Source organism: Pezoporus wallicus, unplaced genomic scaffold, assembly GCF_028554395.1.
Source record: "Pezoporus wallicus isolate ANWC-B61680 ecotype Strahan unplaced genomic scaffold, APGP_CSIRO_Pwel_v1 contig_6382, whole genome shotgun sequence".
NCBI classification, from domain to species: Eukaryota; Metazoa; Chordata; class Aves; order Psittaciformes; family Psittacidae; genus Pezoporus; species Pezoporus wallicus.
Window position 1 is genome coordinate 2,363,575 of NW_026638015.1, and position 22,789 is coordinate 2,386,363.

Here is a 22,789-nt window from a genome sequence, read left to right on the forward strand (position 1 = left end):
GGAGATCATCGTGGAAGTCAAACATGGAGGGGAAAACTAATGGCTTGGGGACATCTTTTCCACCTTATTTTCAACCTATGGCATAGCATAACTACAAAATCATAGCTCAGGGTTTTTCTTCTGAGAAATTTGTTAATGGCTACTACCAATATATAAAGTAGTGGACTAAAGGAAAGAGTTTCTAGTATAAGAGGAAATAAGATATTGCAACAGCCAGGTCATTGCCTTGGTTCACTCTTTTGGTTTATGTCTTACACCCAGATGATACCCTCGTTTATATCAGTTGAGTTTATAATTAGTCTGATTAATAAACTGTATCTGGCAGCCAACTGCATGGTTTTACCTCTAGAGTCAGTCCATCATACACCTCCAGTGCTGCTGGTTTGTGACTGATAGTGCTGGTCAACACAATCTCTGCCTGATGCCTGTAACTCTATGTCCTCTACTGCCTTCCTGAATTGAAAGGAGAAAGAAGTGTAAGTATACTTTGGAGGAGGTGAGAACTGAGGAGATTCAATTAGGCAAGCATTCCCTTCAAAGAAGCTATAATGCGGCAGAAACATGCAGGTAGAAACACTCTGTCAGTGTGCATCGCTCCCCTCCCTAAAGCTTTCAGCTGTCACGGTTTGCAGATGCATTAATCTTTAATCAATTGGCTGCTTTCTGCAGCGAAGTATTCAGGGAAAGAACAGGTCATGACAAGCATTCTCCTAGAATAACTAAGCGCTCGAGCATGAGCTGTGCCATCAGACCTTGCTGGATAGCAGCAGGGAATAGACAGCTAAAAATAGCCTTTCCTTGCAGTGTTTTTCCAGACTATTTTTGATTCCCCATTTTGATAAGGTCGACTGGCTATTTGCTAAAAATAACTGATCCCGGCAAACTGAGGACAAAAAGTAGAGTATTTATAACCATCTCAGACTCTTCAGTACATTTGTCAGCTGCAGATAATGTAGGATCCTGTCAACAGGGAGTGCTTTATGTAAGTCACTAATAAAATGAACATTAATTGGAATGAAGAAATGAGTGTATGTTGCCACTCTGATTTTCTCAGGTGGAATACATACCTCTTTGTATACATATATACTTGTAGATTACCTTGCCCTGCTCTTCATGATTCAGAAAGAACCAAAGCAATCCCATTAGGTCAGCCGATCTTACAAAAATAGCTGCATATGCAATATGCAATTAAAAGTGGACATGCAATATGCAATTAAAAGTGCAAAAGCAGCTTTACCCTTTGGATACTTCAGATGCAGACATTTGGGGGGGGGGGGGGGGGAATGATTTGTGTAGCTTCCTCCATGAGAAGGTTTTTTACCCTTGTGTGCCACCATCTCGCTGATGAAATGAAATCACCGCTCTGCCAGCAGCATGAGAGCAACAGAGGGATTCTGTAACCAAGTAACTGCAGGAGGGCTGCAGAGAAATTGTCAATACACGTGATAATTTGACCCCAAGGCAGGTTTGAAGTAACTGGGTGGCTATGGGGATGGGGGGAGCACACACCAGTCAGGCCAGCTACATACTCTGTTGCATACATTCTAACAGAGAAAGACAACAATTAAAGTATTAGCATTTATTTAGAAAAGAAGATATCTATCATACAGTACATTTGAGCAGCTGCCCTTCTTCATTGAAGGTAGGGAACTATTAAGCTAATAGCGAGCATTTGTCCTTATGGATATTTTGCTCAGGATATACTCAGTTTCCTTAAGGGAAAACTCATCTTTACAGATCTATTCCTTAAGCATGCATGATCCTTCAGAAATATTTAGCTAGAATGGGCTCCACCTATGCTGTTCACTTAACTGCAATGTAAGACAGGTTAATAATACGGAGATTCACAGATTCTCCCCTCCCACATGGACACATCAAGGATAGACCTGAAATGTATGTTAGGGAAGTGTCTATGACCAAGGGCACTGCTGTACTGGAAATTCCCATCTCTAACTTAAAAATCCTGAACATTTCCTTGAAATAGAGAAAGAAGGGGGCGGAGGGGAAGGAAAACAGAGACTGGAACATGGCAAGGACCATGAAACCCTTTAGGATCCTCTCTGTGCTCAAACGAATGATAACCTGAACACAAAAATTGTATGCCAAGTGGCTTTTATCATCTTATTGAATTACAATGGACACAAGCAGTGAAGGCACAGTGTTAGATTCATCTTGTTGGCATTTCTTATTTGAAATGAAATGCAGCAGGCTTTAAAAATACAGATCTGACTGGCTTAATCATTTCAGGTATGTTTGCCTATTGCTTGACAAAAAAAAAGGGAAGAAATGGGGGGGGACGACGACAGACACAGTCCTTAGTCATTTCTCTATCTTTTTTCCTGTAGAGATTTGCCACAGAGAATAAAAGGCCATTCATAATAATGATGAGAAACAGTGAGCAGAGAGAATATCTTAACATGGAGGTAGCAGAAGGAACAAACAATTTGTACAGACAGAGCCTGTGTATTCTTTTCTGTCAGGGTATTCTTACAGCAAATAAGAGCAGATTTAACTTCTATATACATACACACAGGACTTTCTGAATGTTTTCCAATTCATTTCAACCAATAAAGCCACCCAGGATTTATGGGGTTTCAAAATGAATGTTGCTTATTCCAACAGCAGACTCATAACACATTTCTCTCCAGCACCATTTCCAGTTGGATTTTCAGTTTCTGTGACCAGGCTGACATTCCCCAGTGGAGAGCTCCTCAGGCAGGTGTTAAACCTGAAAAAACACCCATGGAAAAAATTCCATGCAAAAGTGTGTGTCTGTCTGGTTATTCTGTGTTATAGCAATATCATATGACTGTGGGCCATAGGATATTAGCTGTGAGGATTTTTAGTGTCTTAAACCCTTTCCTACAAAGAGGTGTGCTTTACTAGCTGCTTTCACACAGAGATGGGTGAAAACCATATTATACTAATTGTTACTCTTGTGTAATTACATACTCCAACCATAGGAGTGACCAGCAGAAAAGAAAATGAGGAGTAATTAATGGGTTGAGTTAGTTATAGGAATTCCCTGAAATACCACTTCAACTAATGCCTATAGAGTCTTAACCTGGTTCTTCATTTCACAGAGCTTTCTCCCTGAATTTTTGTTGCTCAGACCCCTTTGGATACATAAGTGAGGGCAAACCAGTATGTCCATTGGTGTTTTAGCTGTACATCTCACCTCTCATTCTATTAAGGAGACCTGTCTTGTGCTATAGCTTTCTTTGTGAATACCCAAGAGCAAATGGAAAATAAAGTACAATAAAATCATAGAATGGGTTGGATTGGAAAGGACCACAAAGCTCATCCAGTTCCAATCCTCTGCAGTGGCAGGGACACCTTCCACTGCAGCAGGTTGCTCAAGGCCCCGTCCAAAAATGAATGTATTTAAAAATATGATGCTTATAACTACTGCTTGTACTCATCTTCCCAATCACCAGCTTTGCCTCATTGCTGGCATCCAAGAGAGGGACCAGTTACATGCAGCGCCATCTTCTCCTCAGCCACTGGTCAGACTCCATCTCTGTCCAGGCAATTCTCCACCATCACCTCACCAAAGTTCAGCTGCATTTATTGTTTGCTACCTATGCCTTGGCAATTTGGTTTATGATACAGACACATGCTTTTGTCGCTCATTATGATATGCCCACCTGCCAAAATCTACAGTGCCCAAGAACAAAACCAACAGAGCCACAATGGTACCTCTGTGAGGCATCAGGCACTGACATCTCACCTCACAAAGTAACTATAAAATGAAAACTGGTTTACTTGAATATTGAACCAAATAATAATCTGGATTTCCTGTTACCTCTCAATACTGTCCTTCTCCTAAATTATCCAGACAATGCAAAGATTTTTTCCATGCCTTTCCAGTTTGATATTGGAGGCTTGACCAGAAGACGATTCTTCACTTGCGATGAGCATATTCCAACCGCTTTGACAGCACAGAATTTAGCCTAAACTTTATCTTTCACCTCTTTTAACTCATTACATACAGATTCCATAATGCCACCAGGATGAAACTCAGCACAAATTAAAGGACAACGGCACACTTCCATTCAGTTTTCATGGGCAATTTCCTTGAACTCTGGATTACTATGTATGGGATTAATACGTATGCAGAAAAAAACATCTTAAATTACTTTAAAACAGCTAAAATTGTATAGTACCAGAAATTAGAGCATTGTAACTGTGAAAGAGACTTCCCAATTGAAATACTATGTCACCATTATACAGGAAACAGTGCCTTTTAATATGGAAAAGGGAGGAAGGAGACCGAAGAATAGTGTTTAGTCAAAAAATTACCCTGCAAATTGACAAACATAGCTAAAAAATTGCCTTAGTTACCTTGAAAATGGTGGGAGGTGCCACCTTAGAAGCCCACGGGCTGCAGAAAGAACATCTACTTTCAGTCACCTCTCCATTCTTAGCTCTTTGGTGGACACTGTGCCAAGTGGCCAATGGATGCTGTCTGCTTATATGAATACAGAAAAGAAGGATAGAAACAAAAATAGGCATTTCACCAACCAAGGGTGTTGGATATGGTCTGACCTGAGGTTAGACTGGAAACCAGCTCAAGATGGAAAGCTTTACCCATGCAGATGAACCCATACACGTGCTTGTCTACCCTTAGTTGAGGCTAGGTTAGGACTGACAGTGGGTTCTAGCACCCAAAAACACCTCCTTGAGAAAGCAGTCATCTTATGGCCTTGAAATAGTTACACCTGATCATCACTGAGGAAAAGGCAAACTTTACAAGTTTTAACCATCTCAAGTCTCCATCTTTCTGGAAAGCATAAAACAAACAGCACAAAAAAATGACACCACAGGACCTTATAAGAGAGTTAAGACCGTATTCATTAGAAATGAAATACAAAATTCAATGATGCTGCAGGTCAGAGGGCAGCAGGCGAACAAGACCCCCCCATTCCCTACCCTCACCCCAATCCAAGGAATGCACCTATATAATACAAATTAGAGATCTCCAACAGGGAGGAGGGGTTTTACAAAGTGATCTTCTTGCTATACAGAAAATATATTATTTGCTGGAAGTCACTATTGAGCTTTTAAGGGCCCAGGGTCAGTCATTGCTCAGGAAACTCCTGAAGACACTGATCCCTATTGCTTCCCCACCAGTTTGCTGAACACATCATAGATCTCTGGCTTTTCCTGGGCAAACTGCTCAGCTGTATTCTTCTGTAACCAGTCAGATGAACGCATCTGTTGCTGCAGGAGGCCAATAAGGTCACCAAGGTTGGAGCTACCAGCACTGGTAGGCTCCTGGTGGCGAGACACAAAAATGACTTCATCTGTGCTATCTGCTTTGCCATCCTGTTCTGACTGACAAGGCTGCTCCTTCTCCTCAGCCAGTATCTCCTGCTCCCGCTCTTCCAATACCTTGCGGATCCGTTGCATACCTGCAGTGATATAAGGACAAACACGAGTGGATTAGTTTAAGTCGTAAGTGTCCCCATATCCATCCAATCCAGAAAAAAATTCAAAGGATGAAAGGAAAGGGACTCAGAGATTCCCTCTTCATCAGGGACTGTAGCAATAAGACAAGGGGTGATGGTTCAAACTGAAATAGGGGAAGTTCAGGTTAGATATAAGGAAGAAGTTCTTTACTGCAAGGATGCTGAGGCACTGGAATGGGTTGCCCAGGGAAGCTGTAAATGCTCCATCCCTGGTGGTGTTCAAGGCCAGGTTGGACAGAGCCTTGAGTGACATGGTCTAGTGTGAGGTGTCCCTGCCCATGGCAGGGGGTTGGGACTGGATGATCCTTTCCAACGCCAACTATTCTATGACTCTATAATAAAGGGAGGAAAAACTGAGGAGACAAGAGGATAATGACAATAGGGTAAGTTTGGCATTAAAGAGAGGAAGAAATACAAATACTGATGAAAGAAAAAGAGATTACTGACCTAACTGCAGCCGGTGGGTCTTGTCAGCAAAGATGATGCGGAACCATCCAGGCTCACTGCACTCAAAGGCTTTACCACAGGACAGGAGGACCTTGTTATCCAGAAAACGCCTCCAGAGCAGCATTTCCTCCTCAAATGTGTCTGTCTTAAGGTACTAGGAGAGTCAGCAGAAAGACCAGATTAATAATATATATGCTACATCACTGAGATCCTCATGAATCTGTGATTCCCATGAGGTCTGCAAAGGCCAGGGAGACACCTTTTACCTCTGATGTACAGCAGTTGTGATATAAAGGAAGAAATGGGGAGGAAAGTGGCTTGAGAGCAGTGATATTCCTGCAGGGAGGGAAATGCACAGAGACGGAAGGAAAAGAACGGACACCAATACCAGGCAGCTGTCCCTCTGCTCATCAGGAAACAAAGTGCTTATCACAACAGTAAGCTTTCCTTTAGATGCAGCTGCACCACGTGCCTGCCCTCACCCCAGGAGAAGCCTGTCCTAAGACTACCAACCTTTCGGAAATCGATCCAGACAAAGAAGCCTGCATTGCGGTTGAGGAAAGGAACCCCAAGAGTCTTCAGCTCATCTGTCACATACGTATGAGCAGCCTTTAGACGGGCACGGTTGGCCCTCAGATAGACCTGGTTGATCCAGTCTGACCAGAGAGAGAAAATAAAGAAAACAGATCACAAACTGTGAAAGAATTCACATCTGTTTCAGTTTCCAAAGCCCTCACAGTGCCTTTTTTCATCTCACCCTTCACCTCCTCTATTTGTTTCCTTCTTCCTCAAATAGAAAAAAGAGGAGCAAGAACTATTTAGCAGTTTCAAGTCTGTGCAGAAGAGTATCTTCTTGACCTCCCTAAGGAAGTTACCCTACATTCATAGCTCTTAGTTGTTGCAGAGTGTTTAACACTCCATCCAGGGCAAAGCTAGAAATCCAGTTCTATCTCCCTCACCTCACAAGCTTGTATGCTGTTTCTGCTCAGGTGGTACTACACAATACCGGCTATTTCTATAAACAGCCATCACAACAAGCTGCTCCTTTAATTCCGCTGATCAGGAGCTCTGCAGAAATGGTCCTTTTCTGCAGAAACATCACCCTTGTGTTACATGGGCAGCTTCAGGATTACATAAGACTGTCATTAAGCTGTACAAACAGGAGACCACTTGGAAAGGAAAGGGGGAGAGGGATGCCCCAGGTGCAAAGACACACAGGACAGCACAGGATCATACATGGAGCTACTGACTTACCTCTGTCTCTAAGCAGCTGTGCAACTTTGTGCTGGACAGGTCCACATACCCCGTGGAAATAACACAAAGAAGCCACTGCATTAGCAACATCTTGGTTCTCTGTATATAAAGTACCAAAACGAATCCCAGAGACAGCAAAATCCTGAAGAAGACAGAGAGAGACTACTTTATTACACAGGAAGACCAGGATCCTATTACTACTGCCTTGTTCCTTCCAGCATAAAGAACCTGAGGACACCAGGCCAATGCTACCAGCTGGGAGCCATGGCACGATGGCAACCAGCACTCACCTTGGTTATGCCCCACATCACATGAGTCCGCTGTGGATCAGGCAATCTGTATGTAGAAGGATGCAGATGGGCAGTTAGTTTCATAGGTGTTGAAGCTTTTGGATCACCAGTGCAGCATTGCAGAAACAGAGAGGCAGCATTACACAATGACAGTGCAGCACAGAAAATCAGTCAAGTAGGGAGAATTCAAATCTGACCTAACCTTAGAAGACAGGAACTCCCTGGAACTAGTTTTAGACACAAGTTAAAGTATTTCAGATGTACAGATACCTCCAAGTGCTGTATTTCATGAGCAGATTTCCTGCACATCTGAAGCTTGTACATAGAATGCCAGAAAGCAGGCTTGTGCCAATGTATTTGCCAAGAATTAAGTCATTTTCTTTTACATCCAAGCCTAGCAAAATGAAGCTAACACATAACCAAGTATATTTTATTTCCTTGCAATTGACCATGAACAAAAAGATGGTGTAATGGGTGAAAACTAGAAATTAGAGGCAAAGAAACAAAACCACCCAAAGAAAATCAAACAAAAATCCACCATATTTTTAAAAGGTGAGATTTGAAGTTTCTGATCTCATTAAATCAATACCTAATAAAACCAATCCTCCAACGTGTAATTACACCGTGATCCATGACTACTGTGTGAAGAAAGCAAGCAAACAGCAACAGAAAGTCCTTACAGGCATCAAATGAAGTGTGGGAAAGAGATAACAAAGTTTAGGTAGGAAGAAAAGCCTCATTCTCAACGCATGAAACAGCTCTTTATGGTTTTGGGGACTGTCACAGGCAAATCCCAAAGCACACACTGAAAAGCATACCCCAACAGAAAACTAACCACCATTTTTCACTTGCCAGATGGCACTTGACAAAATGCATTTGCCATTCAGAAATGACAAAAAGGAAGGAATGGGCATAAGGCAGACTCAGAGTGTGCGAGCTCATGCCTTAACTTCCAGTCACAAGTTCTCAGCAAGGCATCATGGGGAACTGTCACTGGAAGACGGCTAGGGAAGTAGGAGCTGATTTTACCTGTCCATGCCCAGGACACTGTGAAACGTGGCTGAGTCATCAAAAACTGACAGCATGTAGATCTCATCTACTATCACGTGCAATTCGTGTCTGCAAAAGGACAAAATGGAGATTACAAAAGAAGGCTGATTCTGGGTTAGAAGCAGAGATAAATTCAGGCCTGCAAAGACTTGCTTTACACAAAGAAGAGTGACACTCAATTTTGCAGCAGTAAAGCATTTTTCTCACAACTCAGAAAGTCCATTGTATGTACACTGAAGTGATCTGAGACATATTCCCGTCACCCACTGCAACCATGTAATGAGACAAAAATTCAGTCATTTCTAATGCATTAATGAATATTAATTCCTGTGCTAATAATACAGGATACTAATGCTAATTCTGACTGTAATAAGAAGTTGTATCAGCAATCCCCTCAGATTCTGAATCTCAGAGAGCATTCATGATCCAGGACAAAACTGGGAACCCATATTCATGCATTTCTTTGTCTTTGCACTGAGAAATTGTGAGGAAAAGAACTCGGATCCCTACCAGGGAAGCACAGCACCATAGTGTTTGCTAGCACCACCACCAAACAAAACTTGCATTCCTTCTTGCAAGTTGCTTTGTCACTCCAGATGGCTGAATGGTCCGCGTTCCCTTGTTCCCAGTACTCCTTCCCCTCTTAAGCCCACTGTTGTGTGTCAAGAATAGATTGGTTCCCTGACTTAAAAGATATTCACAGATAAAGTCAGGGACATTGAGTAATCCATCAGATTGCTGTATCTGACTCAGGATGCCTCAGCCTCCCAAACTGACGTACCTTTTAGCAAATTCCAGGTAATCCCGTAGCTCTGACAAGGAGTAGATGTCCCCAAGGGGATTTTGGGGATTCAGAAGAATTAAGGCCCTTACAGTGACACCCTGCAGACCACAAATAAAGCAGTAATAAGAAAGCACACATCATGGGAGAGATTTTCAGGACTTCTTACTTGAGTGTGACACAAGATTCCCTTAAGCCTCCAATGTGACTTTTCACCTCAGAAATTAGATTGTATGAGAAAGCTCTGAACCACAAATTGGGGGGGTTTACTATTATATCACTTACAAAGTGAACTGAGGACAAGTGTATAGAATGAATCCATGGTTTTGAAAAGAGGGACACTGACACAACTATTTGGTCAGCCAATGATGAGAAAGATGCTCTCAGCTGTACCAGTAATTGGGAAGTCACAAATTACTGAAGATTGTCCATGAATGTGGCAAGAAAGATGGGAATTTGAGCTACCTCACAGCAGCCTTCCAGTATCTGAAGGGGGCCTATAAGGATGCTGGGGAGGGACTCTTCATTAGGGACTGTAGTGATAGGACAAGGGGTAACGGGTTAAACCTTAAACAGGGGAAGTTTAGACTGGATATAAGGAAGAAGTTCTTTCCTGTGAGGGTGCTGAGGCACTGGAATGGGTTGCCCAGGGAAGCTGTGAATGCTCCATCCCTGGCAGTGTTGAAGACCAGGTTGGACAGAGCCTTGGGTGAGATGGTTTAGTGTGAGGTGTCCCTGCCCATGGCAGGGGGGTTGGACTGGATGAACTTAAGGTCCCTTCCAACCCTAAGTATTCTGTGATTCTACAATTCTATGAAGATGTCAGAGCTGGTAATGATCTAAAGATGCAGCTAAACATATATAGGGCTTAGGACAGCATCAAAACGTACCAAATAACTCATCAGAAAGATGATACTCATCTACATTTATTCTCTAGATTTGCACCTCTTACCCACCTACAAAATCTCTTGGTGTTCTTAGTGGAATCATGTGCACTACTGCGTAGAGCAGTGAGCCTTGCGGTAACTCAGCTGGCCTTCCTGAAGGATAAACCCTGGGTAGTGCCTACTTTCTAGTGCATGCCCAAGTACTTTTTGTGTGTGATATGAAAGGGTTCCAGTGCTTTGTGAATGGCCTGGTACTCCTGGTTTACACAACAGTGGGGGGTTCCTCCTAAAACTGCCCCTGAGTTTGCCTGATCTTAGGTTGTCTACAAGGACACCTGGAAAGCCATGGGCTAGGTTTTGATCTTCAAGGCCACTTCTGGGACGTGCCACCTCAAACATACTGTAGTCTTAACTGGTGATGTGAAGTTCAGCTAAACTCACCTCTGCCCGGGCATTCTGTAAGGCCTTTTCCAGTTTTTCCACTGTAAGCTGAAAAGGCCGAGTGCTTGTTCCAGTAATCTGAAAGGCATCATAAAGGTAAAAAAAAGGCAATCTATTTCAATAGAGTCTTGAGCCAATCCCCTGAGAAATGTTCCCCAAAAGAACCCAACAATAATGACCTGGGAACATCTTCTTACCCTTTTATACCACAGAGATAACAAATAAAGTCAAAGAAATATGTTCACCATAGGCTGGCCACACACAGAATTCTCTGCTTATCCTTGAAGAACTAAAACAATGCAAGATCTCCATCTGCTTTTCCACCCCGGGATCATTTTTAGTAGGACAATACATACTTCTGTCTCCAAGGCTCAAAACGGCCATTTTTTCCCTCTCAAGAACCATTACTGGGAGTAAGATACAAGAAAAGGACATGGAACTGCTGGAACAAGTCCAGAGGAGGCCACGAGGATGATCAGGGACTGGAGCACCTCCTGTATGAAGACAGGCTGAGGAAGTTGGGGCTGTTCAGCCTGGAGAAGAGAAGGCTGCGTGGAGACCCCATAGCAGCCTTCCAGTATCTGAAGGGGGCCTATAGGGATGCTGGGGAGGGACTCTTCATTAGGGACTGTAGTGATAGGACAAGGGATAACGGGTTAAAACTTAAACAGGGGAAGTTTAGACTGGATATAAGGAAGAAGTTCTTTACTGTAAGGGTGGTGAGGCACTGGAATGGGTTGCCCAGGGAGGTTGTGAATGCTCCATCCCTGGCAGTGTTCAAGTCCAGGCTGGACAGAGCCTTGGGTGGCATGGTTTTAGTGTGAGGTGTCCCTGCCCATGGCAGGGGGGTTGGAACTGGATGATCTTAAGGTCCTTTCCAACCCTAAGTATTCTATGATTCTATGAAAATCTGGAATCCAGATTTGTGGTCTCAAACAAATTCCTTGCAAATTATGTGCCCAACTTCCCAGCAATAAATTGGGAAAACATCCACAGGCTGCAGCCCATTCTTGTTTTGAGGACTGGTTTCAGAGGTTCCCAAAGCTTGACACTTTCCAGTATCAATTATTTGTCAACTGGCTGGTATTCCTTCAGATCTTACCTTACTGTCTAAATAGGCATACACCAGCTTGACATTACCATAGAGGAAGACACTCTGGGTGATACCACCATAAAAGGGAGTAGCAATCAGAACAGCTTCTGGAACCAAGAAAACAATCAGCAGGTCACTCTCCTTCTCTTTCTTCTAATGTACTTCAGCTAAATGCAAAAGCTGTTTTATAGCTGTGCCCTCTAGAAACACTGTATTGCTGCTGCCTTTTCCTGAACTTTATTCTTACTTTAATACTTTTATCTTCTGCAAGAACCCAGGTAAAACATGAGTACAGCCTACGTCTAGTCCTAACAACCACAAAAACAGTGGTAAAAACACTAGGTGTGAGTACATGACGTGTAGATCATGGAGATGATTAATTTCACAGCACAATCTTGCATGAATTGAGAACAATGCCAATTCCACTACTTCACTTCTAATAGCCAATACTGAAACAGTGACACATTATTTCCCAGCAAAAATAAACATTAAAAACATCTCCCAGCCATCCACTTACCCCCTGGATCACAAAGGACTGTAGCTAATGCAGAAAATAAAGACCCACAACCATTTAAAACGATGACCTACAGAAGAAAGAGAGGTTAGTGATACATCTGTCCACAGAAAGAAAACACTATAATATAGTAATTTCTGACCATATCACTAAAACATATTTTCTCCCCACTCCTCTAGTTCCAAGCATTTTCCTGCTGAATCCCACTTCCACCAGAAATAACTTCCATCCTGTTCTTTGCTTCAGAGACACTTTGTCCTGGTGCCTTTCCTGATTCTAATAAGCAATAGAAAAAGAGTAGGCTTTTAAATAGGGAAAAAAATTGGGAGTAGTTCTAAACTGCTGGAAAAGCAAACTACTTTTCATCATCTAATATTCTGTTATCATCTCTTCATGGTAACAGCAGCTCAGACCTCTTGCCAAACGTGTGCAAAAGTGGGACCACTGTCTTGTACAGGAGCAGGTTTGACTCCTGCTTCCAGAAGACAGATGCTCACACATCCTATGAGTTTCGCTTCAAGCATCAGGCAGAATCTGCTGCCTTGGAGAAGCAGTGGTCAGCAAACTGATCAGTGGTAACTTCAGTTCACATGAAGTATGGGCTTCTGCTGAGCTACTGCAGCCAGAAAAGCGATGGCTGCATCAGGATAAAACTGACTTTTGTCCTGAGGTATAACAGCAGAATGGGACCAAATTAAACTCAACTGAAGCAATGAGCGCTCTTTGTCAAGGCTGAGGGATACAGGCACACTAGGTCCCAGAAAGAATAAGGAGATACAAACACAAAGTCCCACTGAGAGCACGGGCATAAGGAGCTGGCACACAACAGTGAAGCATTAGGAAAATAGTCAGTAGACCCAAAGTGTTTTGGCTGAAGTGTGCATCAGAAGCTACTACAGTGGCTACGAATCAATCCCATTTACACGATTAGAGGCTGTCATCTTACCAAATCATTTGTTTTAAAAAACAGGAAGATGAAACTGACAACAAATAGCAATACATTAGAACAGACACCAATGGAAAGTGGGTTACCCACATTTTCTGCCTTAAGAGGTGCAGGGGCCTTGCAGTAATAGGTCAAAAACCGAGCCACTTCCTCCCGTAAACTGAGAAAGACACAAAAGCAAACACTGATTCAGCTTATTCTTCAAGAGACTGAGCTTCCCCAGGTCCACATCTCAGGTAAATGAAGCCAGGGTATAGTGAAGACTAGTGAAAATAGCTAGAAAACAGGATAGCTCAGGCCCGTGCCAGAGACACTACTTTTATACACAGCAAAGATGTCATGGATAACGTCTATAATGGTGCATACATTTCTGATGAGCTTTAATCAAGGCACAGAAGAGAAGGATTAAAGTCTCCAAGTGTTCACTATGTTTCAATGAACTATTTCGAGCTACCGAGTTTGTTAATGCATACAGTGCTTTTACAACTGTGTTTGCTTTAGAAAAATCTGCATCTTCTGTCACATAAAGTGATTTTTAAATGGGTAATTTACAGTTTTGCAAAGAAAAAGATGATTAAATGACCCAGAAAAGTGATGCATATTCATTCATTCTGCTTATCAGACATGAAGTCAAAAAGAGTTATAGAGAAGACTTACAACATATGTCCTGTCCAGTCGGGATACTGAAGCAGTGGAGGCTCTATCAGATTCATGTCAGTCTGTGTCAGCTGTGAGCAACAAGAAGAGCCATTAAAAGCCTAACCTGTGACATTGGAAACATGGAGATAGACGGGATCCATATACAGGTACATGCCTGTGCATACACACACACATCTGCAACCTTCAACAGCTGTAAAACTGGATTGAGAAAGCCACTGACCATCAAAATTAATGCAGCTTGGAGAAGCAAAGACCAGCAAATTGATCAGTGATAACTTCAGGTTATATGAAGTATGGGCTAAGTTACTGCAGCCAAAACTTCTCTACACAGAGATATACAAAAGGGATGCAGAACGGGCAACACACATGATGCCCATAAGGAAGATGCCTGCAGAAGACTTTGTCAGCAAGAGAAGCAACCCAGAGTCCCAAAGCATGTTTCAGCCAAGCTCTGAGGACAAGAGCTTTCAGCTGAAAAGGAAGTCACAGTTGTGAAAGCTCAGCTCTAGACTGTCAGAAAAAGACAGAAAGGAGTTTGAATCACAGTCAGATAGGCATTGTCTTTAATAAACTTGTAATATAGTGTTTTTTAATGAAGTCTAGCTTTTATTTCTGTCTCAGTTCCAAGTTAACTGCAGCTCCTTCAGATCTGTAATTCCGGTAAGTTTTGGTAAGTGTTACAGTATAACAGGAGCTTTCAAAAGACAGGAGAAAAATGAAATAATCTTCTTAATAATTCTTCCCTAGGGCAGGCACTTTGTTCCTTATGAGGAGTTCATTCTGACCTCAAAACCAGATTCACCCAAATTGTGGAGCCCTTCTTAATATTCATATTTAGACAAAGTACACATACTGCTTTCATCTAAGTATTTTCAAGGTTGTAAATATCAGGGTTTTGCATAATCCAGTTCTATGAAGTTGCAAGAGAAAGCACAGTGGTGATAGAGGCAGAGAGGAAAGAACATTCTACATGAAGGCATAAACAAGTATTACGTACAATGTACCTTCTAAATACTTAATGGCAACCAAATCTATGAGTTAATATTAGAAGAGGTGAGGGTGGAGGACACTAGAAATAGGTAATAGTGAGGGAGGTGGAAAATTCAACATGCAGTGTAAAAGTTTCTCACGTGATAACAAACTCACAATGTATTATATATTTAGTGTATTGGTGTTTTAATGGTGTCAAGCTCTGGAGCTTAAAGACACTGTCCTTATCCCATGCAGAATTACAACCTGGTAGTATAGGATTAAACTCCTTTACTGTGCTGCAGATGTTCTTGAAGCCTATGTAGCACAGAACTGTGCCTCCTTTAGATCTCCCTCCTAAACTTATCTAGAGGATGCAACATAAAATGTATCAGCAGAGTTTTCCAAAAGCTACTGTAATAAAGAGGAGAACCCTTAAAGGGTAAGGAAAACAGATGGGTCAACTGAAGGGCAACAGAATTGGTGAAGGGTCTGGAGAATAAGTCTGATGGAGAAGGGCTGAGGGACCTGGGGGGTTCAGTGTGGAGAAGAGAAGGCTCAGGGGGGACCTGATCGCTGCCTACACCTGCCTGACAGGAGGATGGAGCCAGGAGGGGCTGGGCTCTGCTCCCAAGGAGCAAGGGATGGGACAAGAGGAAACGGCCTCAAGCTGCACCAGGGCAGGTTTAGATGGAGCTGAGGAACAATTCCTTCCCCAAAGGGTACTCAGGCATTGGAACAGGCTGCCCAGGGCAGGGCTGCAGTCACCGTCCCTGCAAGTGTTCACACACTGTGGAGATGAGGCCTCAGTGCCATGGGTTAGAGGTGGCCTTGGCAGTGCTGGGGAATGGTTGGACTGAATGATCTTGAAGGTCTTTTCCAACCTGGCTGACTCAATGATTCTATGAAAGGAAGATCATCTGAGATCTCATGCCACGAAACATTCTCTAACTTTAGGGTCAAAAGTTGAAGACAGGAGTCTGATAAGTTATGTTACTCAGTGGAAACAGTAAGTATTTATTATCCCAAACAGCAACAAATCACTTGCCTACAATCCCACATGGTGCTGCATTCAGTGAAGCCACACTGTAACGCCAGGCTGTGATAACTGAGAGGCTGGCAACAATATCTTCATTCAGCTTGTGGTCACAAGCGTGATGGCTCATCTCACTACAGCCCACAAAGACACATTTTCATAAGGAGGCTAATTAAGATGCAGCTGACACCATCTCCCTCTGCACTACTTACTGCTGGCTTGGTGTTAGTTTAAGGGGAGAGGACAGTGAAGGAAGGAAGGTACCACCTATGCAGCCTAGAAGGCACCTTTTCCGTGCAGGCAGCAGCTCTGCCTTACCTGTTCTTTTAGCTGGAAGGCGGAGCAGCGGGGTAGCGTCCCCCCCAGTCAGTGGATGGCAGGCAGAAATAAAACAAGGATCATTTTGAGGGTGGGAAATGGTGGAAAGGGAGCAACCATGAACTTCAAACTGCAGAGACTGATTTCCCTCCCCACAGACAACTTCAGGTAGGAGAAAGCGCTGCCTGCCCACCTCGAAGGATGCTCCTGGGCAGTGATTTTAATGTAAGCCAAGAAACATTCCTCTACAGCACAGTTCTGTTGTTTTCTCTTTTCCCTGATTTTTGAGTGTGCAACTGAACAAAGGGAGCAGGGAGCAGCTGACCCAGCCTGATTTTAAGAGGTTTCAAAGGCTGCCACCATTCGCTGTTGCCACCCTCACACACTTTGGGTAAGTTCACAACAAATCATGTGACTTTAGAATGGGCAGATGTGAAGATCCTTGAAACTGAGTTCAAACCTGATTTGAAAACCTCTGTATTAAATTAACTACTGTCAGCAGGAGGAAATAAAATGCATTTTAGTTTCATTTAGCTTTCTGAGCCAAATACATCCTCAAAGGGAAAACTCATCATGAAGAGGAACAAAAGAACACCCTTCCTCCTCTCCTCCTGGAGAAATAACATACATAAGTGTACAAATAGCTGGATTCAAAAGTGCCTTCCAACACTTGAAAAATTCACAATGAAAAGCTTTGCCAGACAAACTTAAGCAACAGCAATGACTCCAGGAAAGTGCAAGCACCAAGGAGGAACTATAGAGCAAATTCAATGTTCAATGTTTCTGTTTGGAATAGGACTTACCCGCTTAGACATCAGGTCAAAGCAGAGTTTATTCTCACTGGTACCAAAGTTTATTATACCCTAGAAAAAAAAGAAGTAACTTATTGCTTATAGATACAAAAACAGGTGCACAAATCACTTTAGCTATCACTTCACTAAATAATTTGCTACCCTTCAGGGAGCTACAAGAAATCTGGAGAGGGACTTTTTACAAGGGCATGGAGTGCTAGGACATGGGGGAATGGCTTTAACCTGACAGAGGGGAGACTGAGATGAGCTCTTAGGCAGAAGCTCTTCCCTGTGAGGGTGCTGAGGTGCTGGCACAGGGTGCCCAGAGAAGCTGTGGCTGCCCCATCCCTGGCAGTGTTCCAGGCCAGGTTGGACACGGGCTTGGAGCAAGCTGCTCTAGTGGAAAGTGGGGTTGGCAGGGGTTGGAAGTGGATGAGCTTTAAGATCCCTTCCAACCTTAACAATTCCATGATTCTTTATCTAAAAGCATTTGTTTATCAGTCATTACCATTCCACTCCACTCAGTTGCTCAGAAACCACCTGAACAGTAGTCATGAAAAGTGGTTCAAACACAGGTTTTCCCCTCCGGAGAGATGTCCCTAAAGCTCCAGGTTTAGGATGTGACCTTGCTTATTTAGCACTACATCAGATCTTGAAGAGTTCAAACCTAGTAGCACATTTTCATTATTAGAATAAGTTGGGTAAATAAATCTTTAAAGAAAGGAAAATTGAAGCAACTGTACATTTATGATGTTACTGAAGTACAAATCCAGTTTTAGTTATCGGTTTAAAAAGCTGTCTCCTACATGGACAACAGGTGGTGGAAGAGCAAGTTTGTGCCTCCCCCTTGTATCAGAAACCTCACTGTGTTTTCCTATCTTAAAGACCTAGTTTGCACCTCCCAACACAGCGTGACTACATCAGGGATAATAATAGAACATTTTAAAAGTTTCAGGCAATTCAGTACCTGAACATAGGATCTATTTAAAAGTAATGCACAGATAGATCACTATTTACATTTCCTATCCTTGCAGGTAATACTTTGCCTTTGTGCCACAAGGGGGGGTCCGATGAGCTACTTACAGCTGAGCAGCGAGTGTGGTAAGGCAGATAAAGCACCGTTAGTTAAAAGTAATGTAAAGAGGTCTACTTAGTTGTATCTCCGGCACCCATCACCTGCAATAATCTGATATAATCAGAGATGGTCAAGGAGAAACAGCTCTGTTTGCTCCTGCAGATTTCTATCATCTGTCAAGGTCTACTGTTGCTATTATTTCCCCTATAGGGAAACCAGGAGCTTGCAAACCTGAGCTGAACATGGTGTTCATCTCTGATACCCAGGTCATCGCAAACACTACGTTTTCTCTTCCCCAACCAAACAGCTTGACCTGCCATGTATTACTGAGACCACAAAAACTCCACTGTTTTTAGCATATCTGTTAGCAAACGTCTAGGAAATCTTTAATCCTAGCAAGGATACTCTGAGGTGCTCACTCACATTGGGGTTCTTGTCTTCATCATACTTGTCAGCATGATAAGCTTTGTACCCTTCCTCCGTGGAGCCACGGAAGATGCTGGCAATGTTGCCACGAGCAGAGAGGTAGGGGCTTCTCCGGAAGTCGCTGGGGCTGCAGAAGCCGTGCATGTCAACCCTCCTCTCGGACAGCGGCCGAGCACTCGTCTCCGGCAGGTCTCCTCCTCCTCCTCCTCCCATTCCCGTGATTTCAGACAGTGCGTGGCTGAAGTCCAAGCCCCGAGGCATCGCAACCGAGGAGGAGGAGCCGCCATGGCTCTGCTTGAGGATGCTGAGCATCTGCGCGAAGACGTTGAACATGCGAAACTCATGCTCGCGCTCCAGTTCAAACCGGCGCTGCTCCAGCTGCATGCGGCGCTCCTCCACGTCCAAATCCCGCTGGAAGCGGCGTTCTTCCATCTGCAGAAAGCGCTCTTCCATGGCCCGCTGCGATGTCAGGGTTTTCAGCAAGAGGTCATCGAGCGGGTCCTTCACACGCTGCCCTTTCCGCCTTTTCCTCAGCCGATGCAAGGCGGAGAAGCCGGGCCGGGGAGCCACGTTCTGGATGCGGGTTGAGTTGGCCATGTTGGGCTCACTGAAACCTGTGGATATGGAAAAGAAAGGAAGAGAAATCAAATGTGCAGCAAGTACAGCGGCGTGGACATGCTTTGCTGCCTTCCTTAGGAAATATACTTCAATCCACTGTAGGGTTTTATAGGAAAACCAAAGTAAAAGCTGTCAGGTACATATTGAAGTTTGAGATTTTCTTTGAAGTTTTGAACTTTATATATTGGGCCCCCATTATGCTGCCAGCCCCAGTCACATTCAGCCTCCAAACGAACCTGAATGATTGTCATTCTATGGACTAACAACACAACCACTGTGGCAAAGAGAACGCAGTGTAGTGGTTTAAACCCAGCCAGTTTAAACCATTTCTTTCTGATCTCAGATATAAACCTCAGAGGGGTTACCATAGAATAGTTTGGCTTGGAAAGGACCTTAAGATCTAGTTCCAACCCCCTGCCATGGGCAGGGACACCTCACACTAAACCATGTCACCCAAGGCTCTGTCCAACCTGGCCTTGAACGCTGCCAGGGACAGAGCACTCATCACTTCTTTGGGTAACCTGTGCCAGTCTCCCCCAAGCCATGCTCTTCCATCTGCCTGTCCTAGACTGGTTTGAAATCCCCAGGATTTCCAGGGCCGCACCCTTCCTGGCAGCCAAGCAATGGCCAAATGCACTATCAGTGGAGAAGTCTCATCTCCAGTAACAGGCAATGCTGTTTCTGCCAGTGACTTCCAAAACCATCTTTCCATGTCCTAACAAATAGCTTAGAAAGCCAGGCAATGAGCATTCCCAAGTATTCTTCATCACTGAGCGTCCTAAAAGATTAGACCCAGAAAACAGTTTAAAAGGACACAAGGAAAGTTCCACCTGCAGGTTTATAGCGTAGCCATGGCAGAAGAGAGTCTCCTGATACAATTCAGCATGAGGACCGCAGACAGCCCTGGTGATGCTCCAGTGATAGCAAAGAGCATACAATTTCTTGTTTGTTTCAATAAGGCTAAGCACTGTCAGAATTATATGCAGGAATCTACCACAGACGCCTAGCCCAGCTTGTGGCAGACATTCCAGCCCTTGGGATGATACACCCAACGTTTAGCCCAGCTCATTTAAGGTTTCATTTACCTGCAGTTGGATACACTTTGGGAATGGCCAGAAGACTATGAATGCAGCTTCCAGCCTTCTACTTTATAGCTTTTGGGGATGTGGAAAACCAAGGTCCGAACATCAGCGTGAAAACCAGGTGTCTATCTCTGCACCAGAAAATAGGATCTCTCTTTCTGGGGAAACCAGGCAGAAACCTGATGCTGGAATGCAAAAGGCTCTCCCTACCTGAAGGTGAGACACTGGTTTCAATGGGAATCTCCACCCTGGAGATGGGAGAGTTGTTCTGGGCCCTCTCCAAGAAGGCTCTCTCCATCTCATGTTCTTCAGGGGAGCCCTGCTGGTAAGACATGGCTGCTGGGGGCTCTGGGGTCAAGCAGTGCTCATCAGAGTTCACCTCCTCACATTTGATCTCCATCAGTTCAGGGTGTTGGGAGTGCTCAAAGGGCAGGGCCGGGGAGGTGAACTGGTGGTGGTGGTAGCTCTCCACCATGCTGCCCTGCAGCACCTGCTGAGCCATCATGCTGCCGCTCAGCGAGCTGTAAGCCAGGGCAGGCCGGCTGGTCAGCACCCGGTCCATCACCTCGTAGAACTTCCACGTCCTGCCGCTCCGCGGGGCCTTGCTGTTATCCTTGATCCGACGATATTCCAGCTTCATCTTCTTGATCTTCTCCCGGCACTGGTCGCCCGTCCGGTGGATGCCCTTCTCCCGCAGCACCTCTGCGATGCGGTTGAAGACGTGCTGGTTCCGCAAGCAGCTCTCCAGCTCCATCTGCACCGACTCGTCGGCCCACAGCTGCAGCAGCTCCACCACCTCGGGGTCCGACCAGTTACTGCCGCGCTCGTACTTCTTACCGCGAAAATCCATCGCCCCCTTGCCCCGCCTGCGGGGCTGCCACACGGCACCGGGGGTACCGGCGGCACGGGGGCCGGGGAAGGGGACGCGGCGGCGGCGGCCCCGACGGGGCGGGCTGCGCCGGGGATCCCGCCCGGACCGCGCACCTGCCCCGGCCCCCTCGGGGGGCCCGGGCCCCCCGCTGGGATGGGACTCTCGCACCTTGGCCCTCGAGGGCGCCCGGGACCCTGCCTCCCCTCAGCCCCTACCGGGCTGCGCGGCGGCCGGCACGGCTCGGCTCGGCTCGGCTCGGCTCAGCCCATCCGCCGGAGCCGGGCGGAGCGAGCTAGCGCGGAGCCGGGCCGGGCCGTTCACATCCGGGGTGACGCACATGCGTGCAGCCCTATTCCGGGATAACGCTGGTCCGTGCCCGGCACTCGCAGGGCTCCCCTGGGCCGGGCCGTGCTCCGCGCAGCGCCGACGGCTCCCTCCTCCGGCCCGCCCCGCTCCGCTCCGCCCTCGTTCCGGCGCCAGGCAGCGCTGTGCCGCGCTATCGCGCTCCGTGCCGGGCTGTGCCGGGCTGCAGCATCGCCGCCGGGACCCGCGCCCGCCCGGCACCGTGCCCGTGCCTTGGCTGGAGCCGTGGGGTGCGCAGCAGCAGCAGCAGCAGCAGCGGGTGTTTGCGGTGCCCCCCTCCGGGGTCGGTAGGGCAGGGCTTAGGGACAAGTCGCTGCCTGCCCACCCTGGGGTTGTGCATCCAGTGGGGATGCCTTGGAGCTTAGAAGCAGCAGGGCTGGAGGGAGCAGGTGTTGTATCGGTTCGTCCCTCTGTTTATCACCCCACACCGGTTTGTTGTGTGCGTTAAATCCTTCCAGGTGTCCCCCGTCCTCTGCTACATCCCTGAATAGGATCACAGAATCCCAGACTGGTTTGGGTTGAAGGGACCTTAAAGCTCACCCAGTTCCAACCCCTGCCACGGGCAGGGACACCTTCCACTAGAGCAGCTTGCTCCAAGCCCCTGTGTCCAACCTGGCCTTGAACACTGCCAGGGATGGGGCAGCCACAGCTTCTCTGGGCACCCTGTGCCAGCGCCTCAGCACCCTCACAGGGAAGAATATCTTCCTAATGTACAAGCTGAATCTCCCCTCTTTCAGTTCAAGTATCTCCCCGAATTTCACAACCTCTCCGGGTGTGTGTTGCACATCATCACAATTTGGGGGGGGGGGGGGGGGGGGGGGGGTGTCTTAATACCCGAGAAAACATCTTGTGCTTTGTCCTCTATCCCATTGAACCCTTTACTGCTGCCTTCCTAAAGCGCCTACATTAGCAGGGATCAAGTGCATCTGCATAACCTCACCTAGATGAAGCTCAAAGCCCCGTCCGACCTGACCTTGAACACTTCCAGGGATGGCACATCCACCGCATCTCTGGGCAGCCTATGCCAGTATTTTACTATCCTCATTGCAAACAAAACTGGAGGGACTGTAGAGAATGAATACAGGAGTTCCTGCTTTCCCTCTGCATCACCAGGTCAAACTCCCTACAGGGATCCGTGATGGCAGAACTCAGGTCTTCACAGAGCTGTTCTGCTGCATCAGATGGTATGGAAATCTCAGTCCAGCCCTGAGCCTGGCAGAATAAGGCCTGAGCCCTAAGGCAGAATATGAGCATAAAACCAGTCACTTATGAGAAAAACCTGAACAGAACACAGTGTGTCCACATCCTGTATGGGTAAGCGTACAGGCTGTGTAGCACATACTGGGTCCATGATTTTCCTTTGAGATCAAAAGATCTGCTCCATTGCAGCACTGTAGTGTTCATAC

At 45.5% G+C, this 22,789-nt stretch overlaps 1 protein-coding gene across 3 annotated transcripts in view; it reads right to left on the bottom strand.

Annotated features, from left to right (window-relative positions):
* Positions 1-4,836: 4,836 nt before the first annotated feature.
* The window catches only part of ACCS (1-aminocyclopropane-1-carboxylate synthase homolog (inactive)), a 32,136-nt gene continuing 14,183 nt past the window's right edge, over positions 4,837-22,789 (bottom strand). For 2 of the 3 annotated variants that reach the window (XM_057408720.1, XM_057408719.1), the window contains exons 2-15: positions 18,447-19,063; positions 16,961-17,020; positions 13,832-13,902; positions 13,265-13,334; positions 12,232-12,298; positions 11,724-11,821; positions 10,622-10,699; positions 9,294-9,394; positions 8,492-8,581; positions 7,463-7,508; positions 7,173-7,314; positions 6,432-6,574; positions 5,919-6,072; positions 4,837-5,414 (exon numbers count right to left, since the gene is read on the bottom strand). In XM_057408720.1, coding sequence (XP_057264703.1) covers positions 5,116-5,414; positions 5,919-6,072; positions 6,432-6,574; positions 7,173-7,314; positions 7,463-7,508; positions 8,492-8,581; positions 9,294-9,394; positions 10,622-10,699; positions 11,724-11,821; positions 12,232-12,298; positions 13,265-13,334; positions 13,832-13,902; positions 16,961-17,020; positions 18,447-19,046 — 2,019 coding nt within the window. In that variant the 5' untranslated portion in view covers positions 19,047-19,063 and the 3' untranslated portion in view covers positions 4,837-5,115. Of the gene's footprint in view, positions 5,415-5,918; positions 6,073-6,431; positions 6,575-7,172; positions 7,315-7,462; positions 7,509-8,491; positions 8,582-9,293; positions 9,395-10,621; positions 10,700-11,723; positions 11,822-12,231; positions 12,299-13,264; positions 13,335-13,831; positions 13,903-16,960; positions 17,021-18,446; positions 19,064-20,359; positions 21,105-22,789 lie in introns of those variants that run through there. The other variant, XM_057408718.1, reaches the window with a different exon arrangement.